The sequence below is a fragment of the Chionomys nivalis genome, chromosome 11, assembly GCF_950005125.1.
Source record: "Chionomys nivalis chromosome 11, mChiNiv1.1, whole genome shotgun sequence".
Lineage (NCBI taxonomy): Eukaryota > Metazoa > Chordata > Mammalia > Rodentia > Cricetidae > Chionomys > Chionomys nivalis.
This window is the reverse complement of record NC_080096.1, coordinates 35,314,120-35,337,860: the sequence shown is the minus strand read 5'-3', so window position 1 is coordinate 35,337,860 and position 23,741 is coordinate 35,314,120. Positions and strand designations below refer to the sequence as shown.

At 50.5% G+C, this 23,741-nt stretch overlaps 2 protein-coding genes and 1 long non-coding RNA gene across 3 annotated transcripts; 1 reads left to right on the top strand and 2 right to left on the bottom strand.

The window, feature by feature from the left end:
* Positions 1-669: 669 nt before the first annotated feature.
* Positions 670-2,837, bottom strand: Foxd2 (forkhead box D2). Its single transcript, XM_057784984.1, has one exon. The coding sequence runs from the start codon at positions 2,771-2,773 to the stop codon at positions 1,295-1,297; it is 1,479 nt and encodes a 492-aa protein (XP_057640967.1). The 5' UTR covers positions 2,774-2,837; the 3' UTR covers positions 670-1,294.
* A 385-nt stretch (positions 2,838-3,222) lies between these two features.
* LOC130883309 (uncharacterized) lies at positions 3,223-17,724 on the top strand. Its single transcript, XR_009057965.1, has 3 exons — positions 3,223-3,572; positions 13,420-13,605; positions 17,254-17,724. It is a non-coding gene; the product is annotated as an uncharacterized LOC130883309 (long non-coding RNA).
* Positions 17,725-21,888: 4,164 nt separating this feature from the next.
* Foxe3 (forkhead box E3) lies at positions 21,889-22,746 on the bottom strand. The gene has a single exon (XM_057785631.1). It carries the CDS (start codon positions 22,744-22,746, stop codon positions 21,889-21,891), a length of 858 nt encoding a protein of 285 aa, XP_057641614.1.
* Positions 22,747-23,741: the final 995 nt, after the last annotated feature.

Sequence of the window (23,741 nt, the reverse complement as noted above, 5' to 3'; positions counted from 1 at the left end):
TGAAAGTGCTGGAGTGGTCACAGGCTTCTAGAGACCTGGTCCCTTTAGAAGCAGAAGGCCACAGTGGTGTGCAGAGCCTCCCTCCGCCATCTGACTAGCCCAAAGCTTCGTTTGCTGGTCTAACTCCCTCTCCCTCTGCTGGGGAGACTGAGGTCTTCTGCGAGAGCTCAGACAAGGACAAGGGAATGCAGGCAAGCAGGGTGAGCTGGAGACTGCTAAGTTCACATACATTTATTCAATTGACACCAAGGAAAAGGGAGAAGACAGTTTTCGTTTCTTCCACACAGACCATCAGACGATTTCACAGAGTCTCTCCACTAAGTGGAGAAGTCTAAATCAATGCACACCAGTGGACAGAGAATGCAGGGGGCGGCCCACTGTACAGATATTTACACATAACTCTAGGACCCCCTGCCATAGCTCTGTGCCCTTGCCCACCCAATTCCCACCTCTCCAGACCCTCTTCTCCCACCCAAATTCATTGCCTTTAACTACAATAAATATCACAGGGTCTGGGGCAGAGCAGACGGCCAAGAGGGCTGCTAGTCCTGGATTGCTGGACCTATGGACCATGGGAAAGGCCAGAGGGAGCTCCTTAAAAAGCAACCAAACACCAGAGAAGAAAAAAAAAAAAAAACATTTTCTTCGGGGCAGGAGAATGGACTCTGCGGCTTACTCGAGGATTGTAGAGACACCCCCCTCCCCGCCCCGTTTCACTTTTCCTCTTAGCTTCCCGACTGTGTAGATACTGCCTTATGCTTGGAGAAAACCCGCTTCCTTGAAGAACAGCAAAAGGAACAAAAAATTTTGAATTTTTCTCTTAAGCACAAAGCAGATAACAGAAGTCTTTAAATTATAATATTGGATGATAAGCAGGGTCTCAAAGTTGAGGAAGGAATGAGGGGCAGGGGACTTTTCAAGCCATAGGTGTTTCTGGTGGGATCCACCAACCGACAGGCGTATCTCTGCCAAAGCATTCTTCTCCGACTGTGAGAGACGCAAAGGCAAGGAAAAGCGAAGGTTCCTGCCCCCCCCCTTTTTTGTTGCTCCAACATAAAAGGGATCTCCGCTTCCAGCCTATTGCGTAGACCCGAACCTCGCCCAGAGCCGATGAGCCCGCTTCGTCCCAACTGTCCGTGACATTCTGAGCGTGGAGCTTGATGTGCCCGATCACGCGCGCCGGCCTAGGTCTGGAGACTCTTCATAAATAGACTCCCTGAATTCCGCTGGGACCCGCCGAGCTCCCCAGAGAGGTTAAGGAGTGAGGGCCTAACTGACCCCGAGCCCGCTGCGGTCAAAAGTGGCAGCCACTGAGACCGGCGACTTTGCTGGCAAACGAGGGCCCTGAAGACAGGAGCGCGTCCCCCGGGTGCGAGAGGCGGATATGGCCCGCCACCGGAGCCAGAGCCGGGGCAGTCAGCATGGCCAAGACTTGGGCTTGACCCCCAGGACCCGCGGCTGCCGCGAATGGCGATCCCGGGGAACCGTCGCCGCTGCCTGGTGGTGCGGCACCGCCACCACCGTGGCCCATGATGTGGTCTATAGAGAAGGAAGGCCTCTGGCCTGCCCCTGCACCCCCGCCACCCGCACCACCGCTGGCGTCCGTCTTGAGGCCCTGGCGCAGGAGTGCAGTGGACAGGCTGGCTGCTGTACCAGCTGCGGGAGGACTCAGGGACGCGGGGTAGAAAGCCTTGGCGCAGCCCAGCTCTGCGCCTAGGAAGGCTGGCAGCCCTGCGTGGCCTGGGCCAGATCCCGGGGCAGGAGCAGGGGCAGGCGCTGAGGCCGCGCCGGCGAACACCGAGGCCGTCGGAGGTCCGGGTGGAGGAGCAGCGGCGCGGCCCGGGGGAACTGACAGCTGGCAAGGCGCGGTGGCAGCAAAGGCGAAGGCGTGCGGGTGTGGATGCGGGTGTGGGGCCGGCCCCGGTGGGGGTGCGCCGTAGGCTGGGAGTGCCAGCCCGTAGCCATAGCCGTAGGCGCCATAAGCGGCGAAACCCGGGAGGAAGGCGCCAGGGTCCCCGGCCGCGGCAGCCCCGCCACGCAGTAGCAGCTCCGTGTGAGGATGCGGGTGTGGATGCGGCGGCGGCAGCGGCTGCCGCTTGAAGCGCTTGCGGCGCCTCAGGAAGCTGCCGTTGTCGAACATGTCGGCCGACTCCGGGTCGAGCGTCCAATAGTTGCCCTTGCCCGGGTTGCCTGGCTCGCGGGGGATCTTAACGAAGCAGTCGTTGAGGGAGAGGTTGTGGCGGATGCTGTTCTGCCAAGCAGGGAACTTCTCCCGGTAGTAGGGGAAGCGGCCGCTGATGAACTCACAGATCTCGCTCAGCGTCAGGCGTTTCTTGGGGCTCTGCAGGATGGCCATGGTGATGAGCGCGATGTACGAATACGGTGGTTTCACTAACGGGCTCCGCGACGCCGCGCCCCCCGACGGCGGCCCGGGTCCCGGCCCTGGCCCCGCTGTGCCCCGAGCTGCCTGCACACCGGGCCCCGGGCTTCCCGCTGCGGCCGCCGCCCCCCGGGGCGCTAGAGCGCGGGGCTCGCAGTCCGAACAACCTCCCGACTCCTCTTCGTCCTCGGCTACGTCTGCCTCGGCTTCCTCCGGGGGAGGCTCGTGGCCGTGCGGGAGCACGTCCCGGGGGGCGCGGGGCCCGGAGCGGGCTGTGAGCTCCCCCCCACCGCTGCCGCCGCCCACCACGTCTATGTCTGCGTCGGGTTCGGACAGCGCGGCCGGGGAGCTCTCGGAGGACATGATCTCGCAACAGCAGCTGCCCAGGGTCATGGTGCCGCCGCCGCCGCCGTCGCCGCTCTCCGGCTCCGCTCGGGCCGCGGCTCCCGCTCCGCCGCGCTGCCTCCCGGACTAGTGTGTTTTGCGCGCGGGCGGGGAGGGGGGAGGATCGAGGCGGACAGGGAGGGGTGCCCCCCCCGCAGCTCCTCAGCGCCCTCTGGTGTTGAGACTTTACGACTCTCACCCTGCAGGGCGCACCCAACCGGTGCTGCCCCGGGACCAGTAAGCAGAGCACAGGAGGAAAAACATGATGCCACCCGTTACCCAGTCGAATCTTGGCCCCTGGGCCCCTAGAGACAGAAGTGGGACTTCGGGAGATTAGTCCCTCCCGCCTGGTGGCCGCCTAAGGCGGAAGAACCGTGGGCCCGGGGCGGAGCTCCCTGGGCAGGGTGGGGCGGGGAGGAAGGGGGCGGGCAGAGGTCCTCCGCACCCCGGCCCGGCGGGAACAAACTGCCGCGGTGGCGGGAGCTAGGCTCGCGTGGCTGGAGGCGGGTCATCCTTCTCTTCGCAGCTCCCGCAAACCCATGGTCCCCTGGAGCCACAGTCTTCAGCGCTCTCAGCCGCTGGGAGTCAAGGCTTACACTGGCGCAGCTGCAGCTAGTGGCCGCGGCTACGGACCTCCTCCCCTCATCTCCCCAAGGCGTCACCCAGGCCACCCGGGTAGATGTGCCGTCGGATCGCGAGTGAGCCAAGGCGGACAAGGCCTTCCTAGAGTTCCAGGAGTTTCCAGCAGGCTGGATGGGAGAGTGATCTGGAGGAGCAAACTTGGCGCCGGAAGATCCGACTCAGAGAGGTGAGAAATTTCTGCTGTGGTCTTGTCTTTCCCCTCCGAACCCTCGGCCCTACCACTATTCCAGGGAAGACCCAAGGAGAGCACCGCCTGCTCCGGCTCCCCATAGTGACTGGTCTCCGCTGTCGCCGCATTCTCCGCACGCCTATAGTCCTTAGCTCGGGTTTGCCTAGCGCTGTTTTCCATCCCACCATCTCAATCTCTGTAATCGTCTCTCTTGACCCCTGTGAATCTGTCTGCATTTCCTGCGGAAACTGTGTTTGCCTAGATGTTTGTATCTGAGTCTGACAATCCCGCTCATAATTTCTGGATTTAGGTTTTACAACAGAGCTCCCACAGAGACCTCCCCCCGTTGAAATTTAACCTCAGCCCTGGGTTAGTGTTGCCTTTTTAATCTGTGGACCTTTTGCACAGAAAGTTGGTCCATGGTGCTCTTTCCACCAGCCAGATTTCTGCCCATTTTGTTAGGCCCCTCTTCCCTATTCTCCCTCTAGGACCCAGAAACAAGTCGCTCCAGTTTATAGTGAGCCCATTTCAACCTCCTGGGGCTGGAAGGGTTCGGATGAGGTGAGGCTAAGAACTGGGCAGTGTACTGACTGTTCCCAACAGCGCCGCACAGTGGCCAAGGCAGCGGTGGCTTCGGTCCCTACTGCGCCCCATAGTTCAAAGCCTCTGTGACCCTCATTAGGTAACTTCCCCTTGGAGTCCAACTTTCCTGGTTTGCAGCGCAGATAAGAGCAGGGTCAGAGGAGTTAAACTGCTGGGATTCCAATTTTGGCATCGCCAGTTACCCTTGTATCACCTGGCTAATTTTATTAACTTTTTTGCCTGTCTATTCCTCTAAAATAAAATTTAGAACACCTACCTCAAGCCTGACTTGGTGGTAACTCCAGTGCTCAGAATGCTGAGGCAGGAGGTTTGCTTCATGTTCCAGGCCAGTGGTACAGAATGAGACCCTGTCCCAGAATTAAGTTAATAAATAAAATAAGATGAATTTACCTTGTAAGCAGTACATAAAAGCAGTCACTATAAGCCACTGATTATGTAGGTTCTAGGTGCCCTATTCTCTGGGAGAGAAGGGTGTCAGAGAAAATTCGGTCTCCCATCTGGTTCTCAAGTCCTGGTCCAGATGGGGACTATTTATTAATACTATAGTAACATCTCCAGACATGGTGCTGAACTCTCTCTCTCTCTCTCTCTCTCTCTCTCTCTCTCTCTCTCTCTCTCTCTCTCACACACACACACACACACACACACACACACAGAGAGAGAGAGAGAGAGAGAGAGAGAGAGAGAGAATAAGCTGAGGCTATAAGGAGGAAATCTGCAGCCTTGCTAGGCTGAATGCAAGAAAACACATATAAGAATGGAAGAATTCCTTTATCTAAGAGCAGCCTGCATCGATGAAGGCAGGGAAAGCTTCTTAACTTTTGAGAACAAATTCTCCAAGCCCCTCTGGGACATCTGACCAAGTGGACCCACTTAGTGTGCTGGATTTGCATAAACAAAGTATCTCTGGGAAACAGAATAGGTCCAGCCCTCAAAGCAGGGACAGTAAATTGGACAAGAGACTGGTGGCCCTGGAATTGGAATGTTCTGGCAACCACACACATACTTCAAGTTTGCTCCCTCCCTCCCTCAGGAACCCACTCAGATATTCTACACCACTAACCACATCCTTACTCCTACCCAGCTATATTCATCTCCACCCTGGGATACTCAACTAGTGTCCACTAAAGAGAGGGGAACCCCTGCTGACTAGTCGGTTTCACCTTCACTTCAGAAATGGCAAGCTCATAAATAACCTCCTGTGTTGCCAGGGTTTTCTGATTTTTCAGAGTCGAGCTACATGTTCGGCCTCAGGGTGGTGCCGGCTAAAGTGTTGTTACCCAGATCTCCTTTAAAAGACTTCATGCAAGACACCACCAGCTCTTGCTGCCAGCCACCACATCCTTGCCCTTCCTTCCACTCATTCACTGAGAATGAAGCTCAAGCTGGGAGAAAGCAGCCAAGACCCTCCCAGCTTCTATTCTGCTAGGCAGTAGTGGGGCACCACCTTAAATCAACCAAACTTCACCAACACTTCAACAGTAGTGGAAAGGAATGGCCCCAGCGGGATGAGATTTGGCAGGTTTTTGAGGTTCTCTACCTTACAGCCCACGCATCCCAGAACTCATCTACTAATCCAGACAGCTGCTTTTCAGACCTTGCCCCTTGCCTAGCGAGACGTTTCTGTGGCTCTTTTACCCCGTTTAAGGCTCTAGACCAGGTTGTTTTAAACACTGCCCAGAGCAGAGCCACCAGAGACTGGGAGAAGCGCTACCCTAGGAATCCACGGCCCCTGCCTTTCCTACCTTCAGACTCAGCCTGTCACACAGTGGTGCCTTCACCCTATGGGAGTTTGTTGTTCTCTTGGCAAATATCTGTGCATGGTCTGTGAAGCCTGGACTCCCATGCGTAGGACAACCCCAAAGGAGCAGGAAGCATGGGAGGGAGCAGGTCTTGATTACATCTTTCTAGTTAAGCCCCAGAAGCCTCCACCTGCCTCATGGCCTAGTGGCCTAGCTTGAGCCGCCTGGAACCATTGAGAAGTAGCTCCTGGGGAGATGGTTTATCTATCTATGCAGAGTCTTTCATTCCAAAATGCTTTTTAAAACCGGCCAGGAGTTGTGTTCGTTGTGAAGCATGTGTTGCTCCCACTAGCTTCTAAGCAGTCTATCTCTCCAGTCTCTCTCAAGGTCCCTACAGAGAAGCCATTCTCCGTGGATCCCAGACAGGAGCGCTCTCCCAAGATTGTATGGATACAATTAAGTCAATGACAAAACTGCTAAAATACTGAGCAGCTGACAGGGAGTTTGTCCCGACTCTAGGGAAGAATATAGCCTGCAGTTTTCGCATCTGGAGCTCTAAGAGTGAGTGCCCTGACCTGCCCCGGCCACTGCTAGGCTGTGGAAAGAGGCTGAAGCTGCACAGAGCATGTCCACGCACTTGTACACACTTATTTACCAACCAGCCAACCTTGGGGAAAGCTGCAGAGTCGATGCTAGCCTCCTCCCCATCTCCAACAGCCACAGCCTTGTCCTGAGAGGGAGACGATTGTTCGGCTAAAAATCCTAGCTCTAAACCTGCTTTGGAATCTAAATTTCCCTTAGCTGGATTTGGAGGCAGAGACTCCAGATCCTGTGACTACAGAGACGGACTTAAGGAGACTGGGGACCCTAGACATAAAGCTGACAGATGGCTTGTCTCCAGTGTATCCACAATGATTTCAGCAGTCCAGCAGCCCAACCCCAGGCGCCTCTGCTCTATCCCACAGCTCAGGGTAACAAAGTCGCCATCTTTCTCTGGTTCCATTACTCCTGGCCAAGATCCCCTCTGAGCCATCTATTCTCAGACAAAGCAGTGAGAGGCTTGCTTAAAGCTCCTTTGACTTACTCTGCTGCAGTGGTTGAGACCAGGGCAAGCTATGAATCCTGTAGATTCCGGTTCGTGGGAAGAGGGTTGCAGGATCGAGAGTGGGTGAAAACAGCGCCACCCCCAAACCGTTGAGCTGAGATGCCCGCTCAACTTACTGAAGAGCTCAAGGCTACTGGATTATTGAGAGAACTGGGTTGCGGTGGGGTCAGTAAATGGGGACACTTCCAGGTGTGCTGGAGTGGATGCCGCGGGTCTACACCTTCCCTGGTGGATTTTATGGGTCCTAGGTCTGAGGGTCCGGGTATATGTCTTTTCCCTCGTCGAATTTGCTCAGTGTGATCAATAACACCCCCAGAGCGGCCAGCGCCGGTCCCCTTGGAGACTTCCACTGCGGACCTCACACGATGTTCACAGGGCCAGAGTGACCTGAGACTTCCCTGAAAGACTGGCTGTTCAAGCTTACAGCGTTTCTCTACAATCTGACGAGCAGAGACTAGGTCTGGGACTAGCTGCTCAACGTCAGAGGAAAGGACTCTGTGCTAGCTTGCAGATCTAGAGAGGAGCGATAGAAATCTGGGAGATGCAGAGTGCGGAAAGCTACCACAGAGCCGGGTGAGCATCGGCCGCGACTTCCTTCTTACCAGTTACTAGAACAACGGAACTCCGGAATGAAACGCTCTTCCAGCGTCATAAATTGGGGTAAAGCAGAAGGGAACTGTGCCTAATCTTGGGCACTCGGTTACATTTCACCTTCGCGAGTGATTGGTGAAGTGGTAGGCTCTCGTATAGACAGGGAAGTACTACAGAACTCCCAGGCTTGGGAGGTTTTGGCGGAGCCTCTTGAACCCAGAGGAAGGTGAATGAGGGACCAGGCAGAGCCCCGACCTAGCTGCTCAGCCGCTATGATGGGAAACAGCGACCTCTGGAGGAGCGTCGCATCCACGCAAAGTCAGGAACTGCTCTCCAGTTTGATACCAAATCACCATTTTCCCATTCCACCCCGATTCACTTCTTTGGCATTCATCCAGAAACTTGGAATGGCTGAACTCTACGTTTGTTCACCTTGGCGGCCTTTCTCAACCTATCGGCATACTTCAAATCCCTCCGAAACCTCCTGAGAGAAGCCCATCCTACCCTCTTCCTGCTCTGAATTCTTCAAAACCTAACTGCCTGGACCCTCAACTCCAGCTCAGCTCACCACTGCGGAGTCCACCTGCTTCTTGCCCCACCCATTTTCAAAGAGACCGTTCATCTCTCCACACCCACCCCTTGCGTGCCGTGCGAAGTGTGCTCCCCCCCATCTCCGTAAAGGAAAGCTGAAGTCTAAAACTAGACAGTGAAGTTTTTTTTTGATTGTTGATGTGTTTATTATTGTGAGGTAACATATACTTATTAAAGAAAAAAGATAATACTAGAAAATAATTGCATATACCAAAAGTAATATGGTGTTTCAGAGGTGAAGGGAGCAGCTGAGTTTATTTCTCTGTGTGTGGAAACCCCATAGTGAGATTTTAAAGACAGTGATCTTGCTGTCTTCTAAGGACCTGTATCCACAATGCATTTAAAGACAGGTCGTTTGGACCAGGTCTCTTGTGGGCCTGTGAGTTCTGCTAATAATAAAATCCGGCATCCTCGGGAATTTTTGGTGGGTCCTGCCCTGGTGGTCTGTCACAGAATGTGGCATGTTCTGAATTCCCTATGGATTGTAGATTTTTCAAAGCTCGGTTTTCACATGAGGAAATGGAAATGCAGAGACAAATGTATTTCTTGAGAGTCCCACAGCAGATTGGCAGTAGAGGTGGGAACTGGAAGCTTAGTACTGAATTTCCCAGGCCAGAGTTCTCTCCCTCTCACCAGAAGGAGAGCCACATACTGTGGGGATGGGGTTCTTCTGGTGGGGAGCCTAGAGGGGATGAGGCGGGAACTGGGGAGGGGGCTCGCTGCTCCAGAATAGGACCAGAAAGAACACAGACAGGGCAGTCGGGCTGGGATGTCAGAATCCCCCCACCCTCACCCCCAGCTACAGACCAGAATGAGTTGCTCTGAAAGGCTCCAATATTCAGGATTTGGCTGAATGTTTTATGTGAGCAAGTGGCCGGGGCTGGAGATTGGGAACAGCTTTAACATAGATAAACATCACCGTTTTCCATCAACCATGACTTCTTTTGCCCATGGAAGGAAGGGCCCGAGATCTTTTCTGCTAATTCTTCCTTGGGTGGACCCAGAACCTTTGAAGGCGGCCTCCTGGTGCAGAAAGGGAAGTGTGACTTGCAGTTGATTTGCCTGGGCCCTCAGGGATCCCTGCCCAGTTTTCTGAACCATTTGCATGCTTACTTCTCAGGGAGGTATGCTTGTGTCCAAGCACAGGAAGCCACAGCCTGGTGCCGCCTTCTCATCCAGCCTCACCACCAAACCCTGCTCTCTACCTAACCTGATTGATTTGCCCTTCCCTATTCACCTTCAGCCTGACTCATTTATTCTTCTTGGTCCTTCTTAGTCTATTTTAAAAGTCACATTTTTTGAGCCACTTCCCCTACAATACCTCAGGCCTCCCACTCTTTGAGGGGCTCCCACTCAAAGCCATAGCTTCCCTGTTGTCGGGTGTGCTGTCCAGTTGTTCTTGTGGACTGTAAGCTCCTTGAGAACAAAAATTATATTATCTTCATCCTTATCTTTCCTCTATAAAATGAGAGCAATGACTGTACCTACCACGGTGAGATGTTATGTATACCAAATAAGATAATGTGTGTGTGTACTTAGGCCAGTTCCCAAACTTTGAAAGGGCTCCGTACGTATCATGCATTGTTATTGTTAATAATTTTGTCCTCTTCCAGGTACAAAGCCCAACACACACTAAGCTTTCAGTGGTGTCGGGTATGTGCATAGGGAATTAAAGGTAGAATGAATTTTGTGGCTGGTCTCTCCTGCTTGGTCTCCCCAGACAGCAAGTTTAAACTATAAGCAGAATTATGGGTGCTTTGAGAATAGAGTTGTTCCCTTCATCACCCAACATTGAGGGGAAGAGAAACTCGTTTCCCTGAACAGACTCTGTAGCAAAATTTCTGGTTTTAGAGCTAGAATCCTTTCGTCAATGGCAGAAACAGGGCCAGCCCTTATGCCCTGTGCAGGAAGATAAGCGATCTCAGGAACCAAGAGTCTTCTCTCTGACTCCCCTATTTGTGAAATTAAACTGAAATGAGCAGAGGGAAACAGAGAGAGGTCTAGGTACATCGCCCCAAGTCTGCCTGAAACTGGAACCCTTGGCCATGATTCCTGGCCCCAGCCTTTGGGCTTCTCATTTGTGTGCTTTGCTTCAGCCTCTCCCTGTTTTGTTTTGGTTTGATTTGCCATCTATGTGGTCTAGTGGGTGTGTCCAACTCTATTCTCTTCCCACTTAGCTCCAGGAGCAGATAAGCAACCCAGCTGGGTTCAAGCATAGCATTGCCAGTCCGAAGCCCAGTGACCAGTCAAACAGTAGATGACCTAAACTGAGCCAGTCACTCCTACTGTATACCTAAGCTGAGCAGGCCACTCCTACTGTATACCTAAACTGAGCCAGTTAATCCTACTGTATACCTAAACTGAGCCAGTCACTCCGACTGTATACCTAATCTGACCCAGTCACTCCTACTGTATACCTAATCTGAGCCAGTCACTCCTACTGTATACCTAAGCTGAGCCGGCCACTTGTACTGCAGTTAGGTGAATACTAAGATGTGAGGACCTCTGTTCTGTGAGACTCCAAGATACATGATTCCTGGGATTCTGGAAAGCATCCTTCTCATTTTGGACTGGAAAACAAGTACACAGGCTTAGAGCTGCCAAAAACCATCTTCGCTATCAGGTGGAAAATGCTATCAGACACTGAAGCCCACACCAAGAAAGAAGTAGTCCACAGAGAGTGATGGACGCTTGATAAAATAACAGAATTTGGGGGCCTGCAACCAGCTGTACCTTCCACTTTCCAGAAGCATGGTGGGTGGGCAATCCCTTATGCTAAGTGAAGGTGTATTGAATTTCTGCCAGTTGAGTTCAGTTTCACCAAGAACAAAGTTACAGGGAAGATGATCCCTGAACTGCCTGCATAGACTTTTGTTTCAAGGGCAGAAAAGTCCGTGTGTTTTAGCCCCTGATAACATTGGAAAGCAAGCTGTTATTCAGCTAAAACCCAACCTTAATTAATATAGGAAGGATGGCAAAATGTCCTATAGACACAAAGGAAAGGCCCAGGGTTGTCAACCTGAAGACTAAAGGGTAGACACAGCCGCCCTATCCAGTATGTAGAGGGTTAATCTGGACCAGAGACTTATTTGGCAAAGGAGACTCAGAAAGCTGGAATGAGACTTACAGTCCGTGACCCCTAATAAGGAGAATGTTCCTGGCAAATGCTGTGTCTTGAATGGCATTCGCTTTGGTGGGTGTGGGCTCCCTGTTACTGACATAGAAGCTGGGCAATCACTGAGTAACTGTATTAGTGGCCTCCAGTAAAGCAGGAAGGGCTCAGGTCATCCTATAGCATTCAGATAATAATCTCTGAAGGCTCCCATTTCCTTGCTTGTAAAGTAGGTAGCTGGATTTTGGACTCGGACCAAAAAAATTTCTAGCTCGTCACTTTAGAGACTTGTGAGACGCAGTACTGAAACGAAAGCTTATCGTAAGTCAAGATGTCTGAGCAAGGTTCTTTACCAGTCTCTCCAACCTTGCTGGACATGTTGCACAATGCCAGCCAGCTTCACCCTTCTAGGAGAATGCAATGCTTCTCCTTTTGGTTTGCTCTATAGCTAATGGGAAGCAGTGGAGCCTGGGACAAGAGACCCAGGCTCTACATCTGGAACTGGTTCTGTCTTGTGTGAGCTTAGCTGTGTCCCTACCTCTTCTAGGGCCTCAGTTTCTTCATCGGACAAATTCAAAATGCATATATCCCAGACAACCAGGCTCGAGATCAGAACTCAGTGACTGCGCCCCAGCTACAATTCTGAATGCAGCAGCTACCATTCAAAGCAATGCTAACTACTTTACTATATCACTTTGCCCTTTCTAAGCCCCCCAGATTCTGACAAAAGAGACTGCCTCGTCCTCCTGCTAGGATATCCCCAAAGGGCTGTGAAGTGGACTGATCCTACAGCCATAGGGGAGTAGTCACAATTGGAGCTATAGGACAAGCGAGTATGTCTGGAAGATGAGGGGCTTGAAAGATGGGGGTAAAAATATCTGCCACTCGATCCAGGACTGTGGACTGAAAGGGAGGAGGACCCATCATCGTAGGGCGGCAGTCAGCGCATAGACCAACCCAGAGTTGGGGAGGCAAGAACCCCAGCTGACCAGATTTAGACGCCAAAATATCTGACAAGGGGAGCTAGAGATAAACTCTGATAAAAGGCTCTGGCAGAAGAGGTGTGGAGTTTGAAAACTTCTGTGCATGGTCAAGAGGGGTCCTTCTGAGAAATAAGAGGAGGCAGTTATCCGAAGCGCCAGTATATGGCAAGTGGGTGCCCTGGCGAGGGCTGAGTAGGAACTCGCGTCTGTTTGCTTGTGTGCTGTACATGGGTGGGAAGTGGGTGCAAGGCTTCCTTGTGGCACTGGTTCAAAGGACTAGAGACAATATAAGTGCCCATCGGGGAGGGTGGGTGGTAAGTAAATGATGGCAGTCCCTAGAGCAGAAGAGTATGCAGTGTGAAACAGAATCGAGAAGTTCATACATTCGCCTGGAAGGAGCTCCGGGATATTTTGTTGTGTGAAAAGGATCATGAAATAGTAGAAACATTTATGCTTCCAATTGTAGGAAGTTTTGTTTGTTTGTTTGGTTGGTTGGTTTGGCTTGGGTTTTGGTTTTGCTGTTGCTGCTGTTGTTTTGAGTTTTTTGTTTGTTTCTCTGTTTCGTTTCTTATGTGGCCCTAGAACTTGCTGTATAGATCAGGCTAGCCTCACAAAGATCCACCTTCTTCTGCCTCCTGAGTGCTGATATTAAAGGTATACTCCACCAACCCTAGCCATGGTGGATCTTTTTTAGAATAATAATCTATCTGTGTTGGTTTGTGTATGCAGCCAAAATACCTGGCAAGCACTCTCCCAACTGAGGAGCTCCAACTGCAAAATAAAACAATTTTAAAGAGACAATCGGATCATTCTAATAAATAAGTCTTAGTGTACAGAACACAAGAGTAATAAATCCTGAGTGTGTGCTGGATATTTCCTAGGGCACTCCAACCTGGAAAGATAACTGGTGTCTGCGTGTCCTGAAGACAGGACATTGGGTAGCTAGGTCTAGGGGGTGCCAGTGACTGTGCCTAGGGGAACATCAGGTAGGGAAGCAGGCAGGTATTACTAGGACTGAAAATCTCCTCTGCTTTCCTCCTGCTCTGTTCCCTTCTGTCTTTAGCGCTTCCTTCCCTTGGTCCAGAATGCCTTGAAAACAGTGTTTTTTCCCATCCAGTTTTCTAGGCCAAGATTCCAGTGGATGGAGGAAGAGAAGGCTTCATAGGAACCAGTGAAGCTGTTCCTACTCTCTCTTTCTTCAAATCTCAACTCAGAGCCAAGCTCCTTCAGGAAGCCTGAGTCATCCTGATCCCCTTCCATCTCAAAACTGCGGACTGCCTCTGGTGGGGGCTGTTTTCCTCAAGTAGGACCCAGGTTTCTTGTCTCTAGTCTCCTCAACCCTTGAAGATGACAGGCAACCCAGGCCACAGCCTCAACATGTCCACCTCAGGCTGCCTCATAAGGAAGACATTAGAGCAGAATCGCCATGTCTTGTAGGAGCTTGTTCTCTCTTTCCACCGCATGGCTCCAGGGTTGAGCTCAGGTCATTAGACTTGGTGGCAAGTGTTTTCACCCACTGAGCCATGTCACCAGCCCTCACCTCATTTGACACAGAGCAGAAAACCCTCACTTGCCAGTACAAAGGCCATCATAGCATGGCAGAGAGAACTGGGTACATTCTTCCTGTTTTCATAGGAGGCTTAGGAGGAGGTCAAGGTAGAGTCTCAAGATGAGTGAGTGGCCAAGTTACTTTCCAGCTCTCTGGTCATGTGAAGTACTTGGCACGCTGTGTGACTGCCTGCCAGACTGTAAGCTGAGACAGTATCTGATTTGTCCCTGAGGTCTCAGCTGTGGAGCAGGACAGAGCCTGGCCCAATCTAAGAGTTAGGGGGAATTAAGAATTTCTATGAGAACAAGGAAAGTGGAAAACTTGACTGGGCATCTGAATTGTTTTCTGCCTCAGCCTAGCACCTTTTCCTCAGTTTCCCTCTTACAGCGCAGGGCATTTCTCTGCACCTAGACCTACACATCCTGCCCTCACTCCAAGTAGAGCAGTGCAGCAGCTACCAAGCGCTGCCAAGAGGAAGTGGAGAGGAAGTTGGAGATCTGACTGGGATTCTTAGAAAACGTGGAAACCAGCCGGGCGGTGGTGGCGCACGCCTTTAATCCCAGCACTCGGGAGGCAGAGGCAGGCGGATCTCTGTGAGTTCGAGACCAGCCTGGTCTACAAGAGCTAGTTCCAGGACAGGCTCCAAAACCACAGAGAAACCCTGTCTCGAAAAACCAAAAAAAAAAAAAAAAAAAAGAAAGAAAGAAAACGTGGAAACCACAGTCAGTTTCCTATTCCATACCAAAAAAGTGGGGTTCAGACTGGAGCAAGGACCTGGTCCCCATCATGCTAGTATGGCATCCAAGAGGGAAATCCTGGCTTCATTCCAATTAATTTCCTACCTCAGATAAGTGCATACAACGTGGCCAACAGGTGGCGCTTTTGTCCCCATAAACCTGGTGGGGAAGAGGAAGGAGACCAGGAGTCCAGGGGGAAAGACAAGCAGAGGAAGCAACCTGGGATGGGAATTGAAAATGAGTCAAGAAAAGAGAAATATAAAACCTGTCACTGGGCTCGAAATGACGCCTTTCAAGATTCAAACTAGGAGTGGGTACTGGGGAGGGGACACTTGGGGTGAGCTGAGGAATGTTACTGGTGGCTGGGGCTTTCCATCCAAATTTTCACTTCCACTCAGTTCTTCATCAGAGGAAGAAGATTGGCCTTGGAGTTAAGCAGACCTGCAGGAAGTCCTGAATCCGTCAAGTTAGTCGCTCTGTGGCTTGACCTGGGTAAATGACTTAACTTTTAGAAACTTCAGTTTCCTAATTTATAAAAGGGAATGATCACTTATAAAAGGAAGCTGGAGAAGTGGCTCATTGAGCAAGAGCATATACTAGTCTTCCAGAGGACCTGGGTTTGATTTCCAAAACCCTCACCAGATGGCTCACAGCCCCCTTACAACCTTAGCTCCAGGGGAATCTGACTCTCTCCCCCCTCTGGGCATCTGCACTCATGCACACACCACAACACACACACACACACACACATACACACACATATAATAAATATAAAATATCAATAAGAGGAAGCTAATAATTCTAAGTGAATGTGCTGGAATTTTGTTGTGGGGATTTTGTATCTTTCATAAGTGAGGTTAGATAATAACTTTAGGTTTACATAATATTTGTTAGGGTTTTTGTTTTTGCTTCTTTTTTTTTTTTTTTTAATGCAGGATCTTTCTATGTAGCCCTGGCTGGCCTGGAACTCACTTTGTGGACCAAACTAGCCTTGAACTCACAGAGGTCCACCTACCTCTGCTGGCATTAAAGACACATGCCACCGCACCCAACTTTATTAGGTTTTCATAACCTCATAAAGTAGATTGAATTGGGATAGCTTTCATTGCTTCTGTATTCTGGAACAATTTATATCTCTAAAAAAAAAATAAGTTTCTTGGTGGTTTGGCAGCATTTGTAGGTAAGTCAGCCTAGGTGTGTTCTCTGGGGGCATTTGAGGAACTGCCTCTGAAGGGTTTATTTGCTGTGCTCAAAGATCTACTAAGCCTAGCAGCCCCCCCTACATTAATCAAGCCAGACTTTAGTCAGTGGTCAGTTCTTTTTTAAAAAAAAAAATAATTTATTTTAAATTTGTTTTGTTTGTATTGGTGTGAAGGTGTCAAATCCCCTGGAACTGGAGCTACAGACAGTTGTGAGCTGCCATGTGAGTGCTGGGAATTGAACCTGGATCCTCTGGAAGAGCAGTCTGTGCTCTTAACCTCTGAGCCATCTCTCCAGCCCCCAGTGGTCAGTTCTTTCTGTGGCTTTGTACATCTGCTTTTCTCCCCCTGCCCCAAGCATCTCTTTCTGTGATAGCCTTTTAAGTGTCTCCCGTCTCCTCTAACACCATTTACATAGCTTGCGGTTACAAAAGTTTTTCTGAGCATAAGTTTGGCTTAAGGATTTAAAAGTCCACTTTTATAAATGTATGGTTTTCAATTTATATACTTATAAGTAGTCTGTAATATTAACTCTCTTCTAGCCTAAGAGTTATTTATTTAAATAAGTTTTCAATTGTTTTGGAGGCCATGGGATTGTTTTCATTTAAAAGTATACGATATGAACTCCTGTATCTTGCAAAATCCTCCCTGTCCCATAATATTAGCATCTCCCAGAGCAGCGAGGTACTTCACATGAGCTTCCATAACCCAGCCACACCGAAGGAGGGCCCTCCACTTTGCTCATTATTCTTTCTTAGGTAAACCCGAATTACATCCAGCGATCTGACAATTGCCTGAAGGAACTTTTCTGTTGACACGACTGTCAGGCCATGGTCACGGGTGTCACTTTCCTGTGTACTCAGTTTTCCATGTGCAAGGATAATAATGTTGGCTTCTTTCTTGAGCTCAATCTACAGGCCCTCAAACTAGTTTGACACCATCCTAAGTTCAAGCCATCTTCCTCACATTTCAGGTTCTCCTAGATCAGGAACCATCTCTGTCTGCGGGCCTTTTCTCTCAACTCCTTCTCAAGTGAGCAACATGACTCAGTGGGTGAAGGGCTTGCCACGAAAACCTGATAACCTGAGTTTGATTCCCCAGAACTTATGATGGAAGGAGAAAACTGACTTCCAAAAATTGTTCCCTGATCTGCACATGCACACTAAGACATATGCACACACTGTGGCATGCACACAATAGCACTCACGCATATACATCTCTCACACACAGAATAATAATAAAGAAATAATTTTCAGTGGTTCATCTTCCTGTCCAAACACTCACCGCATGCTGAGCTACCTTCCCAGCTTCTTTGAAGGTAACCCATACTAAACTGAGGAAGTACCTCCAAATTCTCTCGTTCCCTACGCCCTCCCCCAGGGAAAGTCTACAGAACACAGCTCTGACTCAACTATTTCACTGTCAAAGTGCATATTTAGCTTTTCATGTTAAAATAATCATCTTAGTTTCAGATATGTGGTTTCCAAAACAATTTACCTCTACTGGAACAAGGAAATAAACAAAGAGAAAGGATGATATGGAATCCAGGAAACAGAAGATGCTACACAGGACAGAGATGAAGGAATGGTAACGAGAAACTCCCGAGCAACATCTGCACAGCAGACATGGAGAACCACCAGTCCAGACTGGAGCCAGAGGACAGAGAAGTGTGGGAGAGCTTCCCCCAGGAGGGCAGACATGCAGCAAAAAACAGTGATGAATTTTCTCATACATTTGGTCTTGTGAAAATTGTAATATTGGAAAGAAAGGGGGAGATTTAGCAGTAGATAGAAAATGAGTAAATGAAAACAAAAGACATACTGGAAAAATTAAAACATGGAACACACAAAAGTGAGCATTGTATACTCGTGGTTTATCAGATAACACAGTGTATACAGTATACAAATTAATTGAATAAATGTTATTATAAATACGAATTCAGCCCAAAACTAGTAATTTGGTGGCAATAGGAGAGAGGAGATTTTAGAGGTAAATGAAAGTTAATCATTTGTGCCGAGGTGGCCTTTCGTTGACAGAGCACTTGATTGACATGCTCAAGGCCTAGATTTGATTCCCAGTACCATGAAAAAAAAAATGGGGAAAAAGGCATTTATTCCTGTCTCAAGAAAGGAACATAATCATGGAAATACCTTACAAAACAAACAAATTAGGACTGGATTTGGAGAACTGCACTGGAGTTATTGCTCGTAGGGTCAGATGCAGAGTTTTTAAGAGCAGTGAGAGACACCAATTGTGAGCTTTGATTGCTATTTGACTTGTGACATTATGTGCGAATTTCAATTGAACAAAAACCTAAGTTAAAGAACTAGAGATGTAGTTCAGTGGTACAGTGCTTGACCAGGGTATACAAGGCCCTAGGTTCAATCCCCAGTACCAATAAAATAAGCATTAAAGCATGCCTTCAGATTAAAATGACTTCTGATTTTCCTTTTAGTTTTTTAAAATTTTTTATGTGTATGAGTATTTTTGCCTGCATGTATGTATGGATACCACTTGTATATCTGGTGCCCAAAGAGGTTAAAATAAGATATCAGATCCCCTGGAACTGGAGTTACAGAAAATTGTGAGCCACCATATGGGTGCTGGGATCTGAACCCAGGTACTTACAAGACCAGAAAATGCTGTTAATCGCTGAGCTATCTCTACAGCTCTAACTTCTAACTTTTTTCTTTCAAAAAAAAGTTTTAATTTACGTGTTAGAATGTTTTGCCTGCATATTTGTCTGTGCACCATGTACATGCCTAGTGCCCAAGGAGGCCAGAAGAGGGCATCCTATCCCCTGGAACTGGAGTTACAGACACTGTGAGCCACCATGTGGGTGTTGGGAATGGAACTGGAGTCCTCTGGAAGAGTAGTCAGTATTTTTAATCACTAAGCCATCTCTCCAGGCCCACCTACCTTATTGAGACAGGGTCCCTCGGTGAAAAGGAGCTCCGGTTTCATCAAGACTGACCAAGCTGTGAGGTCCCAGGATCTAACTGTCTGCCTCACAGAGCTGAGGTGATGTGTGTGAGCCAGCAAAGTGACACTGGTGATCCCAGCTAGGTCCTCATGCTTGCGTAGGATGACGAGACATCTCCCAGCCCATCTCCAGGGCTTCTTAATGGAAGAGCTGGGTTACATTCTAGCTTTTTCATATCTGACAAAATGTCAAAAAGTTAAGGCACTTGACATGACTTTCCAAACTGTAAACTCTATGAAGACATACACAAGTTTTCTTGTTTGTATCTCTATTGGGCATAGCATACCCATGATGCTGTTGAATAAAGATCCTGTCCAAAAGAAAAAGGAAAGAAAAGAAAAAGAAAAAAGAAAAGAAATGGAAAATAAGTCATTCTAGGTTTTCAGTTCCACACTGACCTTGCTAGCATTTTCCTGAGTGCCCTCAAATCCTGGACACCGAGATGTCTGCAGTGGTAACAATGGGATTCAGAGCCAGGCATGGTGGTGCATGCATGCCTTAAATCCCAGTACCTGCGAGGCCGAGGCAGGCACATCTCTGAGTTCAAGGCCAGCCTGGTCCACATAGCGAGTCCCAGCACAGCTAGGGCTACACAGAGAAATCCAGTCCACAAGAGAAAAGAATAGAATTCAGAGCCAAGGGAGCATTTTTTGGCTTCAGGGTGGCAAGTGGGGTCTTTCCTTCCCTGGAGATGTCCTGAATTGAGGAGGCATTTATGAACAGATGCTTGGAGGCTGAGAGCTGGGCAGCCACACCATTTGAAAAAGAAGAAAATTTGCATTTTGATCTTTGTGGAGCACCCTCATCAGAGAACCAAAGCTGGATTTCCTGCTGCCTGTTGGGCCCAGGGTGGACAAGTTTTCTCAGGTGAGGAACAAAGAAATTGCCTCCACTTCCACCTCATTCTCCTTCTCGTGCCCCCCCCCCCAAGTCACTTTGAGGATGGCAAATAAGAATGGATAAGAAAGTGCCAAAATAGTCAGTATTCACAAAGGTAGACAGCATTAGACACTAAGGGGTTCAGTTGTCCAGTCAGTCAGTCCACAGATAATCAGGGCCTCAATGCACCAAGCAAATTGGATCTGACCCTAGCTCAAACACTAGGAGAAGGCACCACTTTTCTAATAATAATATATATATTATTATTACATAATAATAAATATATATTATTATAATAATATATATATTGTTTTTTTTTGTTTGTTTTGTTTTTTTGTTTTTTTGAGACAGGGTTTCTCTGTGGTTTTGGAGTCTGTCCTGGAACTAGCTCTTGTAGACCAGGCTGGTCTCGAACTCACAGAGATCCTCCTGTCTCTGCCTCCCGAGTGCTGAGATTAAAGGCGTGCGCCACCACCGCCCGGCCTATATATTGGTTTTTTGAGACAGGGTTTCTCTGTGGCTTTGGAGCCTGTCCTGGAACTAGCTCTTGTAGACCAGGCTGGTCTCGAACTCTAATATATTTTTAAAAGGGCCTTCTTGCCTTCTCAGATTCCCACACGCCTTTCTCCTATGAGCTAGCTGCTCACTGGCCACCCTCACCTTCCATCATCACCTGTAACCTCAAACACTGGTGTCCAGGAGATGAACATCAGGCATTTCCCATAAGACCTTGGGTTTGTGACACATTATCCTCTCCTCTGCCCTTCCCTATCCCAAGTCAAGATCTACTAAGCTGGGAGCTGAAGTGGAAATCTTGGAAAAGCACAGCCTTTGGTCAGCACCAGAGACCAGGACAAGGTCACAAGCCAAGTCCCTGGCTCACTCTTCAAGCTCTGAGGCAGCGATGTTGCTGCCCTGTCCTTGGTGCTGGGTATACCATGAATCAATTCAGTCGAAGCTGCTGCCCAATCCAGCAGGGAGCACAAATGGAAGGTGTGACTTAGTTTCTCCATCAGAGCAGGGAGTTTTTGTCTTTCAGGTTGAGGCCAAAGCATTGGGCCATTGCCTCTCCTCCAGCATAGTGTTCCTGAATCACTTGAGGATGTTATTAAAATGCAGAACGTGATGATTCAATAGGTCTGTACTAGGGCCTGAAACCCTGCGTTTCTGGCATTTCTCCCAGGGATAAAGGTCCATGGACCCCATTTTGAGAAAGGGACACTTCGCTTTGCTGAGAAATGATTAGATTAATGCAAATTAATGTGCGCCACCCCCCCCTTTTTTTTTGCATTGGGAATGGTCTCAAAGATCAAGCAACCGGCTTTCTAAATTCATTCATTCATCCGCCCACACCCCATTTCATCTCTACCGTCTGCAGGATGCGGGTGGCAGACTGTCCAGGCTGGGTCTGTGCACAGCTATCCTCCTGGATCCTACTTCAGGAGACTGAGGACTCAGGAAGGAGATTCAGGTCTGTCAATCCCAAGAGGAAAACCTCACCCACCGTCCTTCCCAGCCACTCCCCAAGTTACCAGGCAACACAATAAACCCAAAGGTTTCTTTGTTTTTTTAATTAAACTAGCTTGATTGGAAAATAACAACAACTTGATCAGTTCTGCTCTTTCCACGGGGGCGGGGCAGACACAGAAGCCCATTAATCCCCCCATTCAGTCAGGAGCCCCTGGTGCTGTAACCCTGAAAGGTCTGAAGAACTGTCCTCAGAACAGAGCAGCCAGGTGTGTCTGTGTGGGAGAGGGGCTCAGTAAGAAACCAAGGGCAGGGTAGGGGGACAAACTTGTCAGACTTGTTGGTAAATGGTGGAAGATGGTGTGGAAGTAATAAACCCAGGAGTCTGACCTCTGACATTGGCAAAACATCAGAGGTCGAGGAGGTGGCTTGAGACAAAAGCTTCCAGACTGGAACTCACCAGGACTCTTGGGGGTAAAGGCCCCACTAGTGACCGTCCAGCTCCAGAGCATGAGACTTGCCACTGTGGGGGTGCATAGGTGGGGCGTACAAGAAGAGGGAGGAGTGAAGGCCTCAGATTGGAGAGGACGCTTCAGTCCGGTGGTGAGATGGTCAGAGTCTTCCCCTGGGCTGGAGGAAGGCAAGGAAGGTTCAGCCCGAGGCAAGGGGATTCAGCAGAGAGCGCCACGCTGCGCGTGTGCCCCAGAGCCAAGCGCGCTCTGCTCCGGGCGGGGCTGGAGGCGCGGCCAGGTGCTCCCGCCGGGACGGCAGCTCACAGGTAGCGCTCCAGGCCCGGCGCGAAGGCCGGCTGTCTCAGGTAGGCGTCCCCGGGGCTGAGCGGCCCGAGCGCGCCCGCCGGTCCGGCCAAGGTCAGGAGAGGCTCGGCCGGTAGCAGAGCGGGTAGCCCCAGGCGCTCGGGCACAGCCGAGTAGAGCGGCTGCGAGGAGGCGGCGGCAGCGGCGCAGGGCGGGAAGGCGGCGTCGGGGGCGGCGCAGCAGGGTGGCTCGGACGCCACGGGCCCCGGCGGCTCGGGCTGCAGGCCCAGCAGGCTGTCTAGGCGGAAGAGACGCGCGGGCGACGCGGGCGCAGGTGGGAAGGGCGCGTAGGGGAAGGGCGGCGGCGGCGGCGCGGGCAATTCGGCGCGCTTGAAGCGCTTGCGGCGCCGCAAGAAGCTGCCGTTGTCGAACATGTCGGCGGCTGCGGGGTCGAGCGTCCAGTAGTTGCCTTTGCCCGGGTTGCCCGGCTCACGCGGCACCTTGACGAAGCAGTCGTTGAGGGTGAGGTTGTGACGGATGCTGTTCTGCCACTTGCGCGGGCTGTCGCGGTAGAAGGCGAAGCGCTCGGTGATGAAGCGGTAGATGGCGGCCAGCGTGAGGCGGCGGCCCGGAGCGTGCGCCAGGGCCATGGCGATGAGCGCGATGTACGAATAGGGCGGCTTCCCGCGCTGCAGCGGCCGCCGGCGCCTTCTCCCGGGGCCCGGTGCGCCCGTGGCCTCCACGTCCCCGCCGCTCGTCACCTCTTCGGGTTCGCGCCCCGGCTCGGCTCCGGCTAGCGGCCCCGACGGCTGCAGCCCCGACGGCGAGACCGAGGGCAGAGCCGGGAAGCCGGAGAAAGCGACGTGCGCATCCATGTGCGGGGTTGGGGGGTGGGGTCCTAGGGATGCGGAGCTCTTGCCCCAGCTCCGGGAGAGCAGGGGTCGCAGTTCGCCTTATATGGATACACACCCCCACCTCCCGAGGAGAGGGCTCGGACCTGCCCTCTAATTTCTTTCCCAGCCCCCTTCTCAGGCTAGCAGCCCATCTCTGTTTCTCCCCCTCCCTTGGTCTAGTCCCTTTGGGTCAATTTTCTCAGACCCTGCCTCATCCCTGAGTCAGTCTCAGTCCCATCCCCACTCCGTGGTATTTGGTCGCACTGCTCCTATTACCCCCGCCCCTTTGGGTCAATCCCAATCCCAAATCCACCCATTCAGCACACTCTATTGCCCTGTCCCTATTTTTGTGCCTTCTAACAGCCAGATAGCCCTCACCCTCCCCTGTGCTCCCATTCTCTGTCTTTGCTAACCCTCAGAACCCTATGTGGCTGATCAGGGAGGTATCCAGCTGCCTTTGGGCAGTAGAGAACCAGAGCATGGGTGATGGAGGATAACGCGGGCTGCCTTTGTTTTACAGGAAGATAGTTGGACAGTCTAACTCTCCCTGCTGCACCCCCTTCATCCTTATCCATCCCTGACTCCAGCCAGACCTTGTGAACTTTCTTTGAAGATATAAAATGGTAAAAAGTACTCCACCTGTTTTAAAGTACGAGCCCCTCCAAAGGCTTCCACATACCCCAAATGCTTCCACAGAGGGAGGGGCTGAAGGAACGTCTTTCTGATGCAGACACTATCATTGGGATGGAGAGATGGAAGAGTTTTGTTAAAGTACCATCCTCCACCACCACACACAGAGAGCCAAAGGGTAAATAAAGAAGACTTTTCTTAAAGCAGACAGACAGACAGACAAGATCAATCGAAGTGGAGGTGGAGCAGAGACCAGAGAGGCAAGTGAAGAGTTGCTAGGCTAAGTTCCAGAGGCTCTTACTGTCAAGGTCTTGTGAGTACAGTCAGCCCCTGAGAAAGTTTGGGTC